At 43.0% G+C, this 20,876-nt stretch overlaps 2 protein-coding genes across 2 annotated transcripts; one reads left to right on the forward strand and one right to left on the reverse strand.

The window, feature by feature from the left end:
* Positions 1-3,938: 3,938 nt before the first annotated feature.
* LOC115851848 (large ribosomal subunit protein eL43-like) lies at positions 3,939-4,217 on the reverse strand. The gene has a single exon (XM_030854208.2). It carries the CDS (start codon positions 4,215-4,217, stop codon positions 3,939-3,941), a length of 279 nt encoding a protein of 92 aa, XP_030710068.1.
* Positions 4,218-6,006: 1,789 nt separating this feature from the next.
* Positions 6,007-14,299, forward strand: LOC115851847 (GTPase IMAP family member 7-like). The gene is made up of 2 exons (XM_030854206.3): positions 6,007-6,101; positions 12,832-14,299. Exon 2 carries the CDS (start codon positions 12,873-12,875, stop codon positions 13,752-13,754), a length of 882 nt encoding a protein of 293 aa, XP_030710066.1. The 5' UTR covers positions 6,007-6,101; positions 12,832-12,872; the 3' UTR covers positions 13,755-14,299.
* The last annotated feature ends 6,577 nt before the right edge of the window (positions 14,300-20,876 follow it).

Here is a 20,876-nt window from a genome sequence, read left to right on the forward strand (position 1 = left end):
CCAATAAGTTCAACTTTAAAATGGGAAATAGATTCTCTCAGACAAAAATGAGGGGCATCAGAAAGCCAACCTCCGACTAAAACTCCAGCCAGCTTCATGTATGTACAGAGCTCATACTTATAAGTACCTACTTAATTGGAAATTAAAGGAACTCTCACCCTTAAAATGGCTAAGATGGGGCTCTTTTATTGCCTATGCAGTGGAATTAGAAAAGCTGGCTTAATAAAAACATCTTTTCAGTATTCTGTTCTTAAAGAAACAAAAGCCCTTCAAGGGGGGACTGGCATTTCTCTTCCTGCGCCTTTGAAATGTAAACGTTCTCCCTGATCTTCTTTGGGCTTTTCGGTGTGTGCGCCTGTGTTTTGAAAACTTGGTCTTGTTACCGAGTCCAAGCTCGCTCTGCTCGCTGCATGACAGGCCAATAAATCTGAGACGAGGTGTCGAGGCCAGGAATATGACTTTATTCGGAGAGCCGGCAGACTGAGAAGATGGCAGACTAGTGTCTCAAAATAACCATCTTATCGGGGTCTGGATGCCAGTTTCTTTTATAGAATCAGAGAGGGAAGTAAAGTAGAAAGGCAGAATAGAGAGGGAGAGGTGGGGAGGAAATAAAGTAAAAAGGGCCGTCAGTCTTGCAAAACATCTCCTGGAATGGCCAGCTTCGGGGAGGGCATGTATTCATTTCTTCTGTCTTGCAGCCCTTCACAGGTGGGTAGGGTTCCCTGAAGCAGGCCATTATGTGTGATTATAATCACAAAAGCAACGAGAAGCAAAGACTAAAGTCAAAGAAACAGATCCAACATGGAGTGAGAATTGGCCCTTTCCTGTTACAGTCTCTGCCATCCAAAAGGTACCCACAGGTGCACATTGAGCAGCCAATCAAATAGACTCGGATTCTGAGCAGTCTTTTGGCTGTGTCAACTTTCAGGGTTTTTGTTTGTTTGTTTTGCCATCTTAACATGCGTTGCCTCAGCCTGTACTTTCTTAGACTATTTTGGGGAATACACCCTCTGGATCTCTTTTAGGGGCATCCTTTGCACGCTTTTGTGGGGAAGCCTCTTGCATCTTATTGGTTTGAATCACTATTAATATTATATCTCATTAATGGCCAGATGATGGATCTTTGAAATTGGAAAAACTTCTAAATTGGTAAATTTTTAGAAAGCTCTCATTATAAACAGATGTTTTATTGGTGAAACCACACACCTCAATTGGGACTCGAACCCACAATCTTCCAACTGAAACTGCACAACTCATCTCAGGACTTAATGAAGCTCAGGTTCTTCATGTCTCGGTGCAGAAGGAATTCAGCAAGAAGCAATGTGACAGGTAAGAACTAGATTTATTAATATAGGACCCTCACTAAGGTTACAAGTAGGCAAGCAAGAAAGAGGGCTCTGCCCCGAGAACTAAATGGGCTACATTTTTATAACCCAAGGACAAGTGGGGAGGGAGAGAAGACCACCTTCTTCCTTATTCTTTGAGTAGATGTCATGCTTACATCATTAGCTCCTCTTTCACGTAGGGCGGGGAGTTTTTGACCCTGTATGATCAAACTAGGAACGTCCTGGCGCTATTCAGATCAGCAGAAGTGTGGTAACATACACTCAAATACATTAAATCATCTCAGGTTTCGGTATAATGAGGGTCTTGTACTTTGGAATGTCACCTTTCCCTTAATATTCCTGTCCTTGTGTTACCAAACCCAGGTTCAGCTGCTAGCCGCTCAGAAGTCAATAATTTAAAAGGCGAGTGTTAGTAGAAAGGAAAAGTGTTTTAATCAGAAGAACTGGCAATCTGGAGAGAAGGTGGACTCATGTCCAGAAACCAATTCTGAAGACTCTGCTCAGCCATGACAGTTTTTAAAGGGAAAAATGGGGGACAAGAATCTCAGTGAATCGTCAAAGCAAGAAGTTGGATTCTGCATCCTTCTCCATTGCGTGCAGGCTGGCTGGCTCTCTCTTTAGATTTTATTGATTGATTGATTGATTGATTTATGGCCGTGTTGGGTCTTCGTTTCTGTGCGAGGGCTTTCTCTAGTTGTGGCAAGCGGGGGCCACTCTTCATTGCAGTGCGTGGGCCTCTCACTATTGCAGCCTCTCTTGTTGCGGAGCACAGGCTCCAGATGCGCAGGCTCAGTAGTTGTGGCTCACGGGCCTAGTTGCTCCGCGGCATGTGGGATCTTCCCAGACCAGGGCTCGAACCCGTGTCCCCTGCATTGGCAGGCAGATTCTCAACCACTGTGCCACCAGGGAAGCCCATCTCTTCAGATATTATCTTGCCTGTGTGATCTGCCTGCAGGATTGCCAAGGGGGCTATTGGGGGCAGAGAGCTGGTCATTCCTTAACCACTTCATTCTTCATTCTTCATTTAATCTAGGAAAAGGATCAACAGGTTAGATGAGGCATGGTGTGCATTCAGGAGAGCTCAAGTCAGGAGTTAGGTTAAATTGCCTAGTGATCTCATTCCTATAATTAGGTTATTTTATGGTTAGAGGGGAACAGAAATGGGCAAACAGGAAAGTGGCAAAAGCTGTTTTCAATTCGCCGCTGTCAAAGACCATTCCATTCTGTGGGATTAGGGGCAAAGATTCAGCTCCTGTAACTTCACGCTGACATAGGATGCCATGTTCTCAGAGTGGAAGATGTTGACATGATGGGTCTGTAGCACCTCTTTGCTGACAATTTTAGTTGCCTGTTTACATATATGAGCAGAAAAGCTACAATTCTTTGGCTGCCCACAAAGATATAGATTATTATGAGCAATAATGTTAATCCCATTCTCTTGAGGCCAGTTCCTGGAATTGTGCCCCTAGATTCAGTACTGCTCAAGGTGGAGCAGCTCATGTCATGGCTACAGTCTGGTTGGCGACGGGGGGCACTTCAGGGTTCTGTGTTCTGCTCCGTTCCACTTGGTCCTAAGAATCAGTATCTTGCTGACCTTGAATATCTTGTGCTTTTATATATGGCTTTATTGTTAAGCAAGCCTGCTTTGTTTCATGATGTTCCAATAGCTTTCCTGAGTGATCTTTAACTTAGAGTGGTCTCCCAAAGTTCCCTAAAGTTCCCTCTCTAACTATAATCCCCTAGTGGGATTTCTAAAACTACCTGTGTAACTATCCTACTCTATCCCTATCACTGGTATTTAAAAATGGGTAAGTAAAATGAATGTTAATAAGATTAAAGGACAAGGTTTTGATAGAACATGACCTGAGGTTGGATGGTCCCAAAGGTCCCCCCAACTGGTCCCCAACATTAAAAGGCCCCAATCAAGTCCACTCTATTTATCCCAGTTTAAAATAAATAAATATGTATAGCTATAATAATCTATATATGTAAAGGGCAGAAGGAAAATTACACTGAGATACCTGAACAACAATTACCTGAGGCAGTGGTTAGGCCAGTTAGTCAAGTTTGAAGATTGACGACAGGGCCTGGGTCCCTTGGCTCAACTCCTCTCTGGGGACCCAGAGCCTTTTTTTTTTTTTTAATTAATTAATTTTTGGTTGTATTGGTTCTTCATTGCTGCGCGCGGGCTTTCTCTAGTTGTGGTGAGCGGGGGCTGCTCTTCGTTGCGGTGCTCGGGCTTCTCATTGCGGTGGCTTCTCTTGTTGTGGAGCGCGGGCTCTAGGCACACGCGGTGCAGTAGTTGTGGCTCACGGGCTTAGCTGCTCCGTGGCATGTGGGATCTTCCCGGACCGGGGCTCGAACCTGTGTCCCCTGAGTTGGCAGGCAGATTCTTAACCACTGCACCACCAGGGAAGTCCCTGGGAACCCAGAGTCTGTTATACAAAATAGATTAAATGGTTGGGGATAAAAAGAAAAAAAAAACTTCTAGGAGTCCCTGTAAGAACAAGCCTTGTTTTTTGTTTTTGTTGCTGTTGTTACCTAAATTAACCCATTTATTGTAGGCTAGCAATGTTTCAAATGGTGGCCCTTCTACTGGTCCTTCAGTTCCTTCCGTCTTCTGACGGCTGACTTTACTGTGGCGGCAGAAGTGGTGTCGTAGGTCCAGGCACCACCAGCTACCGTTTTCATGCGGGAACCACAGTGCGAAATGCCCACAGCTCGTCTCTTCATCTTGGTTTTGCCACAGAAGGAGCAAGTGTACTTGGCGTGCTGGCTGATTTCAATTGTCTTCACCATTTTCCGGAGGGAGGCACCATAATGGGTCCCGTATTTACCCACCATTCTGACCTTCTTGGTGCATTTAGCCATGTCGCCGCCACCTAGGTCTGAGCCCAGAGAGGAGGAGACCTGTTGATTGGCTCCTAATGGAAACTAAAGGTAAAGGTATAAAATCATAACATTGAGATGAAAGTTAATAAATATTGGTATATGTAAATAGGTTTTATATAAGATGGTTACATCTCTTTTGCTTAATTATATTGTAGGATAGACATGTTTCACTGGGGATTACTTCCCCTGGGTGGCATTATAAGACAGGACTTATAGACCTGCCCCTCGGGAAATATTTATTAAACAAACTAAAGGAAACTGATAGTGTTACCTGGGACCGTACAATATAAAGGAAAACTAAGAACTAATATTCAGGGGCTAATAGAAGTGACAATAGAGATTTGCTCTTGGTCTAACCTGTGCACTTAAAAGAGGGTCTTTACTGAGTACCTACCGTAGGCAAGCTTTTGAAGGCATGATAAATTAAACCCTAACGTTCTAAAACACAGAACTCTTAAATTTCAGTTTTGTTGAAAATCTTCTCACTGATATAGAAAAGCAAATTAAAGAAAATACAGTTATGCAAATGCATTTTTAATAGCATTTATGTGACAGACGATTTCTATCACTGAAGCAAACTTGGGTCCACTCACTCGCACACAGTGAAGCCGATCTACTGACACTGGATTGTGGTGGAGAAAAGCGCCGTGTCGATTGTAAAGATGCCAGTACCAGGCTCCTCTCTTATGTCTTGGGAGTGGTCCCTCAGAGCTAGCTGAGAGGCTGCCTCCCGGGCCTCAGGTCCTCAGAAAGTCTGCTGAATAAAACAGAATTCTCAACTTTTCGGTTGTGCACTTTTTTCAGTTGACAGTGTTGTGTAAATTGTTGACAAAAGCTAGAGTCTCCAGAGAATTTCAAAGCTAAACTCCTGAGAAAGCTACAACTTCTCCCATCACTGAGACTTCCACGGTCCATCTGGGCCAGACGTGTGGGTAGAGAATGCGGAAGAGCGCATTCTAGTAAATTTGCACCGCTCAGACCATGTAATGCAGGAGGGGAGTCTTTGGGTCGTTAGGAGGAACAGAAACCTGGCAGGGGAAAAGGTAGAGGAAAAGAGAAAGGTGATGGACTAGATTCCTAGAGCTGCTCTAACAGATTATTACAAACTATGAAGGTTCAAAGCAGAGACATTCATTGCTGCATAGTTCTGGGAGTTCACACTGAAAATGTTGGCAAAGCCATGCTCTCTGAAGGCTCCAGGGGGAGCTCGTCCCTTGTGTGTTCCCAGCTGCTGGTGGTTGCTGGCAATCCCTGGCATTCCCTGGCTTGTAGCTGCATCACTCCAGTCTCTTTCCTCTTGCATTTTACTATAAGCAGTAAGGAGAAACCAGGCTGCACCTTCCACACTGTACTTAGAAATCTCTTCAGCTAAATATTCAAGTTCATCACTTACAAGTTCTACTCTCCACCCAGCAATAGACTGGCGCTACCCCGAGGATACACCAAGCCACGTGTCTGACTTCTTTCTTCCCCGAAGAGCCCTGCAGTCTCCCACTGCACCCAGGAGAGATGATCAGACACTGTGACTGGCTTTCTGGGCAAGATTTAGGTCATTTACTAAGGGCCTTTTGGACCCACCACAATAACCCCAAACAACAAGTATAACTTTGGAGATGTTGGTGTGATACCAGGCACACGGAGAAAAAGCTTTCAACTTGTCAACGCTGAAGCACCCACCAAGTTACGGCGCAATATTTCTGTCTCTTTAAAGGCAAACACTTCCTTCACTGGCCCCACCCAATCTGCTTCCTGGATCAGAGGTTTCAGAGGGTGCAAACATTTCCCCCTCATAGTTAAAGCAAAAGCACCGGCTCAAACAGCTTCTTTGGAGAAAACTTGACAACTCATCAACTCCTTCAAAAGGTGAGCCTGGCTGAGAAGAGGCCCCAGAGGATAGAGCTGAGAGGGGCAGTAGGATGCAGGGAGTCTGCGTGGGGGTGGGCTCCGGCGTGAGAAGGGACCAGGTGGTGAGCAAGCAACGCAGTAAGGAGGATGCTGCCAGAGTGCTGGTGGTGGAGGGGAGAGAGGGGAGGAAAGACGTTTATGAGCATAATGACCATACATCTCATAGTTAACATGACAAACTTCTGCTGAATACTGTACCGTCTGTCTAGTCGCTGTTGTGATAGATATTGAGTACCACTTGATAACCCAGAGTTTTCCCTTAGTAGGAAATGAGTGTCCCCAAGGCAGGTCTTCAGAGCTGGAAGGCAATTCAGAGGCCACCCAGTCTAAACCCCTGTTTCTTTTTTTTAATTTAATTTTTATTTTATATTGGAGTAGAGTTGATTTACAACGTTGTGTAACTGTCAGGTATACAGCTCAGTGATTCCGTTATACATATACGTATATCCATTCTTTTTCAGATTCTTTTCCCATATAGGTTATTACAGAATATTGAGTAGAGTTCCCTGTGCTGTACAGTAGGTCCTTGTTGATTTTACTGAAAAAGAATCAGAACCCCTGAGAGCATGGTGACTCTCCAGGGACTACCCAGGTCACTAATGACACAGGAAATGTAGAATTCACTTTGAATGCTTTCTGACACTTCACAGAGAGAAGCTGTGTCCCTAATAGGGTGACATATGAGGTGAGGAGCGGGTGCTATGCAGAGAGGATTAACTATGCTAAAAAAACATGTGTGTGAGACCCCCTCCTTGCCTTCCCTAATTATAGTCTTGCTAACCAGTTCACCATTCGGGAAACAGTGTGGACTGTCTTCCCCTGATCTGCCTCTGACCTGACGTGGACTACAGAATGACGGGTCCGAGAAGGAACAAGAAGAGGCCGTAGTGTGCAGTGCTTAAGAGCGAGCATGGTAGTCAGACAGCCTTTGAACTGGACCCCTCTCTGCTCAACACCTATTAGCACAATGACCTTGGGCAAGTGTCTCAGAATTCTTGAGCCACATCAGTCTCCTCATTTAAAAAACTCAGGTAATAAAGTTAGCTTCCTTGCAGGTTATTTTTGCGAGTAAGTGAGACACAGTTGACCCTTGAACAACACGGATTTGAATTGTGCGGGTCCACTTACATGTGGATTTTTTTTTCAATAAATACACATTCAGCTCTCCATATCCCTGGTTTTACGTTGGCAGATTCAACAAAACAGGATGGAAATTCCCCTCCAAGGTAGGTGGAATCTGCCAATGTGAAAGCCCTGATATGGAGGCCAACGGTACTAGTCATTTTACCTGAGATATTTGAGCATCTGCAGACTCTGGAACACGTTGGGGTCTTGGAATCAATCCCCCCTCCACACTGATATGGAGGGATGACTGTAATATACAAAACATACTTATTAGGGTGCTCGGTATACAGTATACATTCAGTAGCGGTTACACTACACCCAGGTTATTTTTTTTATTGTGGAATTTTTTTTAACTTATTGAAAGATAGAGGGAATAATATAAGGAACTTCCATGTACCTATACCAAGCCTCAACGATTATCCGTTTATGCCAGTCCTGTTTCATTTATATAGTCACCACTCCCCAGCCACCCCAGATTACTTTGAAGCAAATGTCAGACCTTGTGTCACTTTATCAGTAAATATTTGAGTATGTATGTCTGAAAGATAAAGACCATTTAAAAAAATTACCAGACTCAGACTTCAAAAAGCAACGAGAATTTCTAGAAAATTACCAGTTATATTCACATTGCCCTGATTGTCTCATAATTTTAAAAATTGTTTGAAGTTGCGCCCAAATGAGGTCCATAAATTGCAATTCACTGATATCTCTTAAATTTAACTTAACACATAGGTTTCTACCTTCCTTGTTTCTTGCTATAAAATTTCTTTAAGAAAGGGGAGGTCTTTTGTCCAGCAGAATTGGAAGTGTACACTTTGCTGATTACGTCCCCAAAATGTCACCTGCTCTTCTAGTTCCAGTGTTTTGTGTGCATCCTGTTTAGGGAGAAGCTTGGTCAGATTCAAGTTTGGCTGGTGTTTTGGTGGGAGTACTTCACAGGTGCAGTTGTTAACGTCAATCAGAAGGCACATAATGTTTGGTTGTCTCAGATATTAATGATTACCTTGAGTATATGTTTCCTTAAGGGTCACAAATTATGATATTTTAATTCTATCATTCTTTCTTCATTTAATAGATGGAATAAACTTATAAAAAGAAACTTCCCCTCAACAATCCTTTCATTTCCACGAGGCACAGTTATATAAGAAAGACAAGATAAATGCTTTGTTCTTTCCCTTTGTCAACGTTCAGAATGACATACTCCTAGCATACTCCAAAGGGAACAACTGACTTCTTCTAAGAAGATGGCATTGCTATGAACACATAGATTTTAACTTATTTGATATATTTCAATCCCTTGAAATCATTATTCTTACCGATGCTCAAACTGTCTCATCTTTGTCCTGTTGGGGATCGTCTTCAAGTTGGCTCTTAAGCCCTTTTGATGGGATCCTAGTAATTTTTTTCATAGCATCCTTGCTGTCTAGTATGACAAGATGGTCTATGCTCAACTCTTACATTGCCTGGCCCAGACCTGGAATCCATACTTTCTCCTAAGAGCCCTAAATTTTTGGTAGGAAATGGCATTTGAAGATTACAATCTGGCACTGAGGGTGCTCATTGTTGCTGGGCTTATCATTGTTTTTATGCCTTTTCAATGGATTTCAAAACTATACAAACACACACACGCACATACACACAACTAAGAATAGGATTCCCGAAAACAATTTTCTGCAGGTTTTCTTTTTGGGGCGGGGGGGGGGGCGTTGCTTAACTATATCCTACTGGGGATGGACAAAGAAACTACTGCATTGTCAAGTCTCTAGGACCAATTTTTTTGTGGTTCATCCACCACACAAAATACAATCTGGCTAGTTTGTTTCATTTGCTTTTTACTTTTTATAATTTTTGCTGTATAATACATGCTTTCAAGATCAAATCTATGAAATCTGAGTATATCCAAAGGAGTCTAGTTCCCAGCGTCTATTCCCAGCTTCCCTCCACCCTGTTTTTTCCATCCCCAGATAAGTAACTTTTTTGTCTGCTTACTTTTCAGATTATCCTGCCATTGCTTTTACGTATGATTGAAAAAATATATATATTACATTTTATATATGTAGGCTCCGGTCCTCCTGGTTAGAGAAATGATAGTAAACTGTTCATTATTTTCACCACTTGGCTTTTTTTGCTTAATGATATATCCTGGAGATGTCTCCATAGCTGGACATAAAGATAGATCTCATTCTGTTTTAGTTGGCTAGTACTGCACTGTGTGAATATACCTTAGTTTATTCAACCAGGCCCGTACTGATGGGCATTTGATAGGTTTTTGGTCTTTTGCTGTTTCAAGTAGTGGTGCAGTAAACAGCCTTCTGCATAATTTTTTTCTGTATTTTTGTCAGTGTGCCTTTGGGATAAATCCCAAAATTGAGGTTGATAATCAAAGGGTAAATGCACATGTACTTTTGCGAGATATTGCTGACTTCTCCTCTAGATGTTTCACACTGCTTTTCCATTCGCACTAGCCATGTGGGAGAGCACCTGTCTCCCCTATACCTTTTACTAGTATATTATGCCAGCAAACTTTTGGATTTTTCCCAAACCTGTAGGTGAGAAATCGTATCTTAGTGTAATATTAAATAATTAATTTAATTTTTCTATGTTTTGATATATTTTTCTCTATTACAAGTGAATGTTAGTCTCTTTTTATATATTTAAGGGATATTTACATTTTTTTCTTTGAACTGTTTATTTATATCTCTTTCTCCATTTTTTATCGTGTTGCTGGTCTTTTGTTTCTCTACTTTTAGATATTCTTTGCTTTCTTTTTTTATTTTGTAATTCAATTATAGTTGATTTACAATACTGTGTTAGTTTTAGGTGTACAGCAAAGTAATTCAGTTGTATATATATTTTTTCTGATTCTTTTGCATTATAGGTTATTACAAGATATTGAATATAGTTCCCTGTGCTATACAGTAAATCCTTGTTGCTTTTGTATTTTATATATAGTGGTATGTATCCATAAATCCCATATTCCTAATTTATCCCTCTTCCGCCACTTTCCCCTCTGGTAATCGGAAGTTTGTTTTCTATGTCTGTGAGTCTGTTTCTGTTTTGTAAATAAGTTTATTTGTATTTTTTTTAGATTCCACATGTAAGTGATATCGTATAATATTTGTCTTTCTTTGTCCGACTTACTTCTCTCAATATGATAATCTCTAGGCCCATCCACGTAGCTGCAAATGGCATTATTTCATTTTATTTATGGCTGAGTAATATTCCATTGTATATATGTACCACATCTTCTTTACCTATTCATCTGTCAATGGACTTTTAGATTGTTTCCATGTCTTGGCTATTGTAAATGGGGCTGCTAAGAACATAGGGGTGCATGTATCTTTTCAAATTAGAGTTTTGTCCAGATATATGCCCAGGAGTGGGATTGCTAGATCATATGGTAACAATATTTTCAGTTTTTTGTGGATCTGCCATACCGTTCTCCATAGCGGCTGCACCAAATTACATTCCTACCAGCAGTGCAGGAAGGTTCCCTTCTCTCCACATTTTCTCCAGCATTTATTTATTTATTTATTTATTTATTTATTTATTTATTTATTTATTTATTTATTTTGCGGTACGCGGGCCTCTCACTGTTGTGGCCTCTCCCATTGCGGAGCACAGTCTCCGGACGCGCAGGCTCAGCCTCCATGGCTCACGGGCCCAGCCGCTCCGCGGCATGTGGGATCTTCCCGGACCGGGGCACGAACTCGTGTCCCCTGCATCGGCAGGCGGACTCTCAACCACTGTGCCACCAGGGAAGCCCTCCAGCATTTATTATTTGTAGACTTTTTGATCATGGCCATTCTGACTGCTGTGAGGTGATACATCATTTTAGTTTTGATTTGCATTTCTTCAATAATTAGTGATGCTGAGCATCTTTTCATGTGGTTGTTGGCCATCTGTATAGATATTCTTGGTGTAAAAGGAAAATTGCCCCTTGCCCCTCTTTTATATAAGTTGACATTTGTGTTTTAATTTGTGTATGGAGGATTATTTACTTGTTTGTTTGCCTCACATTATCTTTTTGGTTTTTACGTAACCAAATTTAGGAGTCTTTTTCCTTACTCTATTTCAAATCTTAGAAATATTTTCCCACCCCCAGGTTACAGTGATTTATCCATGTTTCTTCTATTATCATATGGATTTTTTTTTTACATTTAAATTTCTGATCTATTTGGAATTTGAATGGCGTCAGGAGGTGGATGCAGTTTTATCTTTTTCTGTATTGTTATCTCAGTGTTGCTTATTAGTCCATCTTTTTTCCCATTGATGTGAGATGCTGCCTTATTGAATATAAATGTAATATAATATAACTGAATTGAATATAAATGAATATAGTGTGATCAGTTTGGTCTACTCCTGAACTTTCTGTTTTTGTTTCACTGTTCTCTCTATCCATGCACCAACATCATACTGCTTTAATTATACAAACTATAATGTTCTACTATCTGGTAGAGCTAGTCTTCCCTCATTTTTCTTTTCTTGATTGCCAAGGCTAATTTTCTTTTGTCTTCATCCAAATGAACTTTATAATCAACTATTTTAGTTGCATGAAAAAAAAAGCGATGAAAAAAATTTTTATATTTATGTAAAATCATGTTAAAGAAGTATCTATTCATTTAAATTTTATGATTTAAACATGAATCAGTGTGGGGCTTCCCTGGTGACTCAGTAGTTAAGAATCCACCTGCCAATGCAGGGAACACAGGTTCGAGCCCTGGTCTGGGAAGATCCCACATGCCGCGGAGCAATTAAGCCCGTGCACCACAACTACTGAGCCTGCGCTCTAGAGCCCGTGAGCCACAACTACTGAAGCCCGCGTGCCTAGAGCCCATGCTCTGCAACAAGAGAAGCCACTGCAATGAGAAGCCCTCACACTGCAATGAAGAATAGCCCCGGGTCGCCGCAACTAGAGAATGCCCGTGTGCAGCAACAAAGACCCAATGCAGCCAAAAATAAATAAATACATAAATAAATTTATTAAAAAAAAAGAACATGAATTAGTGTTGAATTTGGCCAAATGTCTTTTCTGCACCTAGTTCCTTTTCTTCTTAACCTATTAATGGGATGTGTTGCAAAAGTCAATCTCCTCATGTTGAACCACCCTAGTATTTCTGAAACAGTAGTACTTAATCAACGTGTATTGCTTTTTAGTGTCTAATAATTTATTTAGGATATTTGAATCAACACTCACACATGAGACGTGTATCGCTTTATTTGTTGGTGAAATCGTGGTTAGCTTTTGGGATCAACATTACACTTGCTTCATAGAAAGAGCTGAATGTTTTCCTTCCTTTTTATGTGATCAGGAATTGTTTAAGTAGCACTGAGATTATCAGCTCTTTAAAGGTTTCAGTTAATTCCATGTGAAACCATCTGGACATGACTGTTTTGTGGGGATATTCTTTAAGTACTTTGTTATTTCTTCCACAGCAATTGAGCTGTTTATGTGTAATAGAATATTACATATTTGCAGGGAGGAAAAGAAAGAAAAAAAGAGTTGGGAATGGTTCCAACTTGCCCAAATTGACCCTTTTTCCCTCTCCTTCTTTTTCTTAAGATCTTGTGGGTACCTAAGCCCCAGGGCCTCTTGATATAAACATGGCTGATGCCCAGGACAATGCTCTGAGGATCGTGCTGGTCGGGAAGACTGGAAATGGGAAAAGTGCCACAGCAAACACCATCCTCGGGAGAAAGGAATTTGAGTCTAAGATTGCTGCCCAGGCTGTTACCAAAACTTGTCAGAAAGCATCCCGGAAATGGGAGGGGAGAGACCTTCTCGTTGTTGACACCCCAGGGCTCTTCGACACCAAGGAGAGCCTGAACACCACCTGCAAGGAAATCAGCCGCTGTGTCCTCGCCTCCTGCCCCGGACCTCACGCCATCATCTTGGTCATGCAGCTGGGCCGCTACACGGAGGAAGAGCAGAGAACCGTGGCGTTGATCAAGGCTATGTTTGGGGAACCAGCCATGAAGCACATGATCGTCTTGTTCACTCGCAAAGAGGAACTGGAGGACCGCAGCCTAAGCGACTTTTTGCAGACTGCGGACGTAAACCTGCGAAGCATCCTCCAGGAGTGTGGAGACCACTGCTGTACCTTCAGTAACAACAGTACAGACTGGACTGAGAAGGAAGCTCAGGTGCGGGAGCTGGTGGAGCTGATAGAGAAGATGGTGCAGGACAACCAGGGGGCTTACTTTTCCGATGCCATATACAAGGACATAGAGGAAAAGCTGAGAAAGCAGGAGGAAGTCTTGAAGAAAATCTACACTGATCAATTAGAAAAGGAAATTAAACTAGTAGAAAAGGAATATGCCCATAGACCACAGGAAGCAAAGGAGGAACAAATAAAATTGCTAATGCAGAAGCATGATGAACGAATGAAAAATATAAGGGAAGAAGCCAAGGAGAATATATTTCAAGTTGTTTTCAAGGAGATTAAAAATATGCTTTCAAAAATATGGCAAATGTTTTGGAAGTAGTGTCAATTTTATTTTTACTTCTCAATTTACTATAACTTGTTAATAGGCAGTTTGCATTTCCCAAAGAGGACTAAACCCATAAACTAAAACCATATCTTCTTTCTGACGTCTTCTTACACTCTGACCTTGTTACTCTTTCCATTGAGTTATGGGTCTATATCCCCTGCCTTGAAATTGGATGGACTTTGTGACCGCTTCGATAAATTCTGGGTGGTTGAAGCAACACCATGTGACTTCCAAGGTTAGAAAGGGAAAATGCCTCCTTGCTGTCTCGGGGTGCTTGCCCTTGGAATTTGGCCACCATGTTGTGAGGAAGCCCCAGTCACCCACACGAAGAGGACTTGAAGTCACTGGCCCACTCCCCTGGCTGATATTTCAGCTGCCAGCCAGAAGCAGCTTGCCGGTCATGGAAGCGAGGTGACACCGAAGTGCATTCTCCAGTTGCCAACGGATGGAGCCGCAAAGAGCAAAGATGAGCCATCCCCACGGGGTCCTGCCCACCTTTCAGATTCATGAGAAAAATAAATGATTGTTGATGTTTTAAACCACTAAGTTTGGGGATGGTTTGTTACGCAGTGAGAGCTAACCAGAATGAAATATCTTCCCAGCACATTCCCCACGACACCCGGCTCCCAGCTGTCCTTCTACACAATGCCAGTGAATGTAAGAGGTTATGAAATTGACATAAGCAGGCAATGATCTATTTCAGAGAGTTCAAAGAGTCAATTTAGGAAGATTCAAATAAGAAAGCCTGCATACGTTCAGTGTCAGCCCCACTGGTAATGTGTCTTATGTCAGTCCACATCTATGAGTACTTTGTTGGTGAAGCACCAGGCTTCTCTGGCACCATTCCTCTGAGGTTCATGGAGATGTGGACGTTGATAAATCCTCTGATTTTTTTTTTCTGTCTCTCTCTTTTTTTAAGGTACCACCCTAACTTTAAATGTCCCTGCTGTACCTTAGAAATCTCTTCTGTGCCAAATATTTTTCTTGCCTCTGCAGATCCACAGTTCACCCTTCTTTCACTCTAGCTTTTTGCCTGAGAGGCTGATCGATATGGACTACATCAGTGGGATCTCTCGCTCTCTGACTTTTGCTCCGTTTCTGCCAATGGGAAATCCAAGCAGGAGAGCTCTTGAGGATAGAAAAGCAGGGTCAGGGTATCTGTTTTCCTGCCTCTCTCCCTGCAGGGGCCTCTCCCACTAGCTGCAACCCTAAGCCGGAAGCTCATAACTCCTCCCCTGGAGGCTCTCTACCCAGCTCTCCTTCTGGGTTCCAGCTTCTGTTCACCCCTTAGGGTAAGGATGTAATTTCCTCACTGTTACCAGCCCTCTCCCTTGTCATTTCCAAACCACAGCTTGTAGGAAGCCCCTGCACTAGGCTCTCCTCCAACTACTTCATCATACTGAGCCATCTGTTTTCTGCTGGAATCCTGATCGATACATCTTATGATACCTACTTCTTTTTCTCTTTCAGAGCATCCCCTGACTTTTGTTGTTGTTTTTCAATTCCCTCTAGTGTTTTCTGCCAGCAGAAAACTCTCTCCTGACTGTTGAAATCTCTGGGACAAGTTTACCCACATGGACTGTGACATTGGCAGTGAGCAGATGAAAGGTTCTGTCTTGCTAAAATAATTGCAAACCTTCGAAGTTAGAGGGATGATTCTATATCATTTATAATGATGGCAGATAACCCAAACTCAAATTGTTGGAATTTTTACAGCTGTCCTTTGCTTTCCCCATGAATGTGACCGAGAGTATTTACTGCACTGGTGAAATTTAGGGAGGCAGGGATTCGAGATCAAATCTGGAGAAAATAGGATCCCAAATACCTGCTCATTCTAAGGTTCGTCACAAATATTATGAATGGAGTAAAGACAGCAGGGAAGAAAAGCCCATTGTGAGAAAACATTCATAATATATGTTGTGACATAACACCGCTGGTCCAAACTGCTATTCCCGATAACACAATTCTTGTATTTAGAGGTAGTTCCTTGTGAGTGATTCATCAGTGCAATATTATCTCTAGAGAGCGAACTATTCATGCACTGCCCTGACACTTTCATGTAAGAGCCGTTTAAATGACATTTTCTCTCAGCAACTTGCAGAAGCATTAATAATTCAATTAACTTGTGTGTATCTAGGCGTACGTTAGGGCCTATGGACGATGCAGCTTATATTCCACTTTGGAAGGTAAGACATGCCCAGAGGAGAAATGAGTAAATCAAATAAAAATCATCGACATTTTCTTCTCCCGTGTCGAAGGAATTCTTGCCCGCTTGACTATCTTCACAATGCTTACATCCCAGTTTTCTCTGAAGGTGGTTCTGAGTTCTGAGGTCTCTGGAAATTCCAGCATTTTTTGTGTGCATCATTCCTAATTGTTGAAATATGTGAGAGCCATGACCCATAATTGGGGAATTAAAGTAGGATTCATAGGAGAAGACTTGAGGAAGAATTCAGGGCTTGAAATCTCCTGTGAAGGATGTATAGGATGTGTCCATGTGGGTGCCTGGAATGATTGATCATGCTTCTCTTCAGAAACAGGAAAGTTGGGATCTGCAGATAAGATCATCGGGGTAGACTCAGGAGTCACAGTACTGAATTAGGTTTGTGACAAGCTGAGTAGCAGACGTCAAAGGGCGGGTCCAATGTAAACGTCCTACATTGAAATTTTCGACTGAACGTTATGTGAGAGGCCTGGGGTGAATGTGACAGGATATTAACATAAATGTGAATTTCAGCCGAGTCCTCAGTATTGCCAACACCCCCACATTCCAAAGGCATACACTAGAAGATCTGGGCAGGTCCTGCCAAGGAAGGAGCTGGAAACCAGTTAGGTGAGGTTTAGCTCTTCAACTAATTCGGTAGGTATTTGAAGAGGTCAAGAGGAAAGGGCTTTTGAAAAGAGGACATTCTGATCATAAGAACAACAGCCTTTAGGATTGGCAAACTTTTGGGCTTCATCTCGAGAGTAATTGGCTCCCTGGTAAAGAGGGGGATCTATGTGTAACCGTGTGATTTAATAAGGGAGGCTCCACGGGGACTCCACTTGCGTGCCCTACCCAACAGGACAACACTTCCCTCTCGCCTCCCAGCAAGTAAGGTGGCCCCTTGGGCTTTGATGCTGCCAGAGGACATGAGTGGTGTATGGTAAGAGATTCCTGGGAGGACCTGACCTGTGTCCTCTGGAGTTCAGCTTTGGAGTCGGGTGCTCCTGTGGGAAATATAATACAAAAGGACGTTACTATTTGTCAGAGGGTAAAGACTGAAGAGGCTGATTGGAAGCAACCATAACTTTCACTGACTGTGGGGCAAAAGTATGTGCTCCCCGTAAGTCAATGCGGGCCACACAGGAGGGAGCCAGCCAAAGGCAGGCTGAGGGGACTTGCCCGGAAGTCCACCAGGGATCGCACCTGTGCCCGGAACTGGAGTTGAAGTGACCAGCTGGGGGGAGATGGTGGCTATCAGTCGGACTTGTGATTGCAGATTTCCAGGGAGACTCTGCGAGGAGTCATTAATGGGGCCCCATGAGGAAAAGAGCCACGAAGTGTGCCTCCATCCCCCAAAGCCAGATTACACCTGCCTTGTCTTCAATGGTTTTTCCTCTTCTCCTCCAACCCACGAGGGGTCACAACCAAGGCGAGTGACGGGGGGAGGAGGTGGCGAAGGGCAGGGTGGGGAGAGATGGAAGAAGCCCTGTGCGCACTGCTGGTCCTTCAGCGGAAGCAGGCACCAGCCAGGGGAAGGAGACGCTTTACCCTGCAGTGAAATTCCGAGTTTGATTATTGGGTTGGATGTTGTAATTACACAAATGGGACTAACAGAGACCGGAGAGGGTTTGCGCTTAGGGCAGAAGCTATCCAAGACTTCCTTCATGAGGCACTGATGCACCCAGTTTAATGGGCCAGTAGGAGACAAGAATAAATGTCTTCCTTCTTTGCCCTCCCTTCTTCGTGAAGCCTGTCTTATTTAATCACAGGCTCAGCCATAGATCACCTTCTTTGCTATGGAGCAGATCACGCTAGAGAAGAATGCCAAGATCTTGCCAATCCTCTTCCTGTAAGAGTGGCGCTGCGTGCTTCCCGTGAGTGGTGTAGCAGGAGTCCAGGGAAGCGCTCTGCTCGTGCAGATTATGGAAAGAAATTTGACATGACCACATTCCCAGAGGGGTACTTATGTGTACATCCCACACAGTCAAAGGATTCAAAGGGATGGAGTAGGGCTTGCAATATCTGAAGGGGGGGAAGTGTCCTGAAGAGCCCTGAGCCTTATTTTCTCACGGTCAATCCGAGCGGAGCCTTACCAGCTAAAAATCTGTGCCATGGAGTCTCCCCGTCCTTGGGAGAGGACAGGCAGCAAGGCTCACTGCTATGAATAGGAGACTGTCACAGCAAGTTTATGGTGTGAGCTGTGGCCAAAGTTCCGACCGTTCTTAGAGATCACAACTTGACCTATGGAGAACGGATTTACCTTGTGCCGGGGTCTCAATCTGGTGAACAGGGTCAATGACCCAACTTGAAAGCATGCTTCTGGTTGAAAAAAAAAGAAACTACAGGGCTTCCCTGGTGGCGCAGTGGTTAAGAGTCCGCCTGCCGATGCAGGGGACACGGGTTTGTGCCCCGGTCCGGGAAGATCCCACATGCTGTGGAGAGGCTGGGCCCGTGAGCCATGGCCGCTGAGCCTGTGCGTCCGGAGCCTGTGCTCCGCAGCGGGAGAGGCCACAGCAGAGAGAGGCCCGTGTACCGCAAAAAAAAAAAAAAAAAAAAGAAGCTACAAATCAGAGACTTGTTTTCCACTGTGGCTTTTAAGTTCAAAGATGACTCCAGCAGAAGGGGCTCCAGAGATGTTGAGTAATGAGCCCCAAGGTCAAAGGAGGCACGTTTGAGACAGAGCCATCATTTGTAAAGTGCTGCATGTATAATCCACGAACGACCAAAAGTTCATTGGAAGGGTAATTTGTTGAACATAGAGGCAAAATCGCATCCTTTCTGGAAGGTATACACACAGAGAAGCCCTTGGTAAGTTCACCCAGCAAGTCTTGAATGAGAGCCAACAAAGCCTGTCCTTACTGAACGCTGACATTTCTCTAATGAGAAAAGCCGCCCTCCAAACTAGAATGGCCTTGGACGTGATCCCTGCCTGGCAAGGAGGCACCCGTGCCATTGTCCAAACAGAATGCAGTGTGTTCCTACTGATGAGACTGTTAATGTATCATCTTTATTGAGTCACATGAGGGCACAAGTGAAGCCCCTGAGTGATCCGACCCCCCTACCTGGGGACCTAGTAAATCAGTGGTTCCGATCATAGGTTCTTGGTAGAAAAAGTTGGTCATTGATTTGGGGAATCATTGTCTTAACCTGCGTTTTCTCTTGCATGTGACTGTATTGTTGCTGTGACATCTGCCACCAATGCAGCCAGGGAGCTACCAAAGGAGCCACCTCCGTGCTAGCGAAAGCCCTCGCTGACCGCCAGGGCGCGTTGCGCGAGCCGCGAGCCTGTGACATCGCGAGAGCGGGTCACGGGGCTTGAGAGTTGGACCTAAGAACTAGACCCAGCCAGTTGGCGGCTCCCCACCTACTCCGCTGTCCTTGGTATGTGTGTTCTGCTTGGCTTCCCCACTCCCAGAAGCCTCCCCAAGGATACAGCCTTGAGTAGAAATTGACACTATCTGGATGCTAGACAGGACCGAACCCACTGAAGGCCTCTGTATAAAGGTTGACGATTCTGGCAGACACGGGTGGAGAGCTATTCTCCTCGTGGCCGCTCAGGACAAGCCTTGTAAGTTCCTTGCTTATTAAACCTGCCGGCTGCCCACCTGGAGTGGTCTGCCTCACCGTCGGGTTTCAGATGACACCTGGGAAGATCCCGAGGACGTTGCAAACCAACTTATATTTTTAAACATCAGTCTCATCTATATTTATAAACAAATATAAAAAATGGAATATCCAAGGCAATTGTTCTCAAAGTTCTCTCTTCTTGTTAAAAAGCATCTCGATTATCCAAAACTCTTCCTAGATTGGGTTGCATTCTCTGAGATTTGCAATCAGCAAGTTGCCATGTTGCAGAATAGGACTTTGTAGGTATTCCCTTTCCACACTGTTGACGTTTAACCTGCCTTCTCACTCTTGGTCCTCTTTACCGTATGTTCCCTGATTGTTTTTTCTTACATAAGTGAACATCTTCTATACTTATTTTATAATTCACACACTATTCCTTTTTTGCTTCTTTTCTGTCCCTTCAAGGAACGCTGAAAGGCCCGGAGGGCAAGGATCTTTACCTTGCTATTGCCTAAAACGGTGCTTGGCACATAACAGGCTCGCAAGAAACACTGAATGAAAATTCTATCTCATTTGATATTTTGTTCTTGTTTGTTTAGAATCGGATTGCTGTATTTGCCTCTACTTCTGCTTTCAACCTCTCTCAAGTTTCATGTTTTAGATTTGGCTCTCCTTTGCAATCCACTCCAAACAATATTTATTTTTGATCGGAAATCTTTGATGTATTTATCGTAGTTATAATTTATGATCTATTTGGATGCATTTGTACTATTTTATTTTTTGCTTTCCACTTGTCCAACCTGTTTCATAGTTTGTTTTTCTTTCTTCTTTGTGCCTTAAGTTGGATTATTTGGTTCTTCTTTTCACATTCTATTTTGTTTTCTACTCCGTTGGAAATTATATACACTCTTCCTAATTTTCTTAGTGGCCACAGCACATACTCTTTTTTCAAAATTTTTAAATTTTTTATACCATTTTTAAGGGTTACATGCCATTTACAGTAATTACAAAATATTGGCTATATTCCTCATACAACACATATTCTTAACAAAGTCTAAAAGGAATCTATATTTTAACCTTCCTCTTATACAACAAATTACTATAGAACATTTAAACTCCGTTCCCACCTTCCACCCCATCTATGCATTATTGTTGTGTATTTTTTTCCTTTTTAAGCCCTAGAAGTTATTACCATTATCTTCTCTCCCTTTCTTTGTCTTTCCTTCCTTCTTTCTTTCCTTCCTTTCTTCTTTCTTTCTTCTTTCTTTTCAACCTCTGATTTACTATCTGATTACTTTCCTCTTGCCTCAAGCACACTCTTTACAAATTCTCTTAGTGAGGTT

This window comes from Globicephala melas, chromosome 9 (assembly GCF_963455315.2).
Source record: "Globicephala melas chromosome 9, mGloMel1.2, whole genome shotgun sequence".
Lineage (NCBI taxonomy): Eukaryota > Metazoa > Chordata > Mammalia > Artiodactyla > Delphinidae > Globicephala > Globicephala melas.

Bases quoted from the DNA above. Each gene is read 5' to 3' on its own strand.
- LOC115851848 (XM_030854208.2), bottom strand. From the start codon at position 4,217: ATGGCTAAATGCACCAAGAAGGTCAGAATGGTGGGTAAATACGGGACC.
- LOC115851847 (XM_030854206.3), top strand. From the start codon at position 12,873: ATGGCTGATGCCCAGGACAATGCTCTGAGGATCGTGCTGGTCGGGAAG.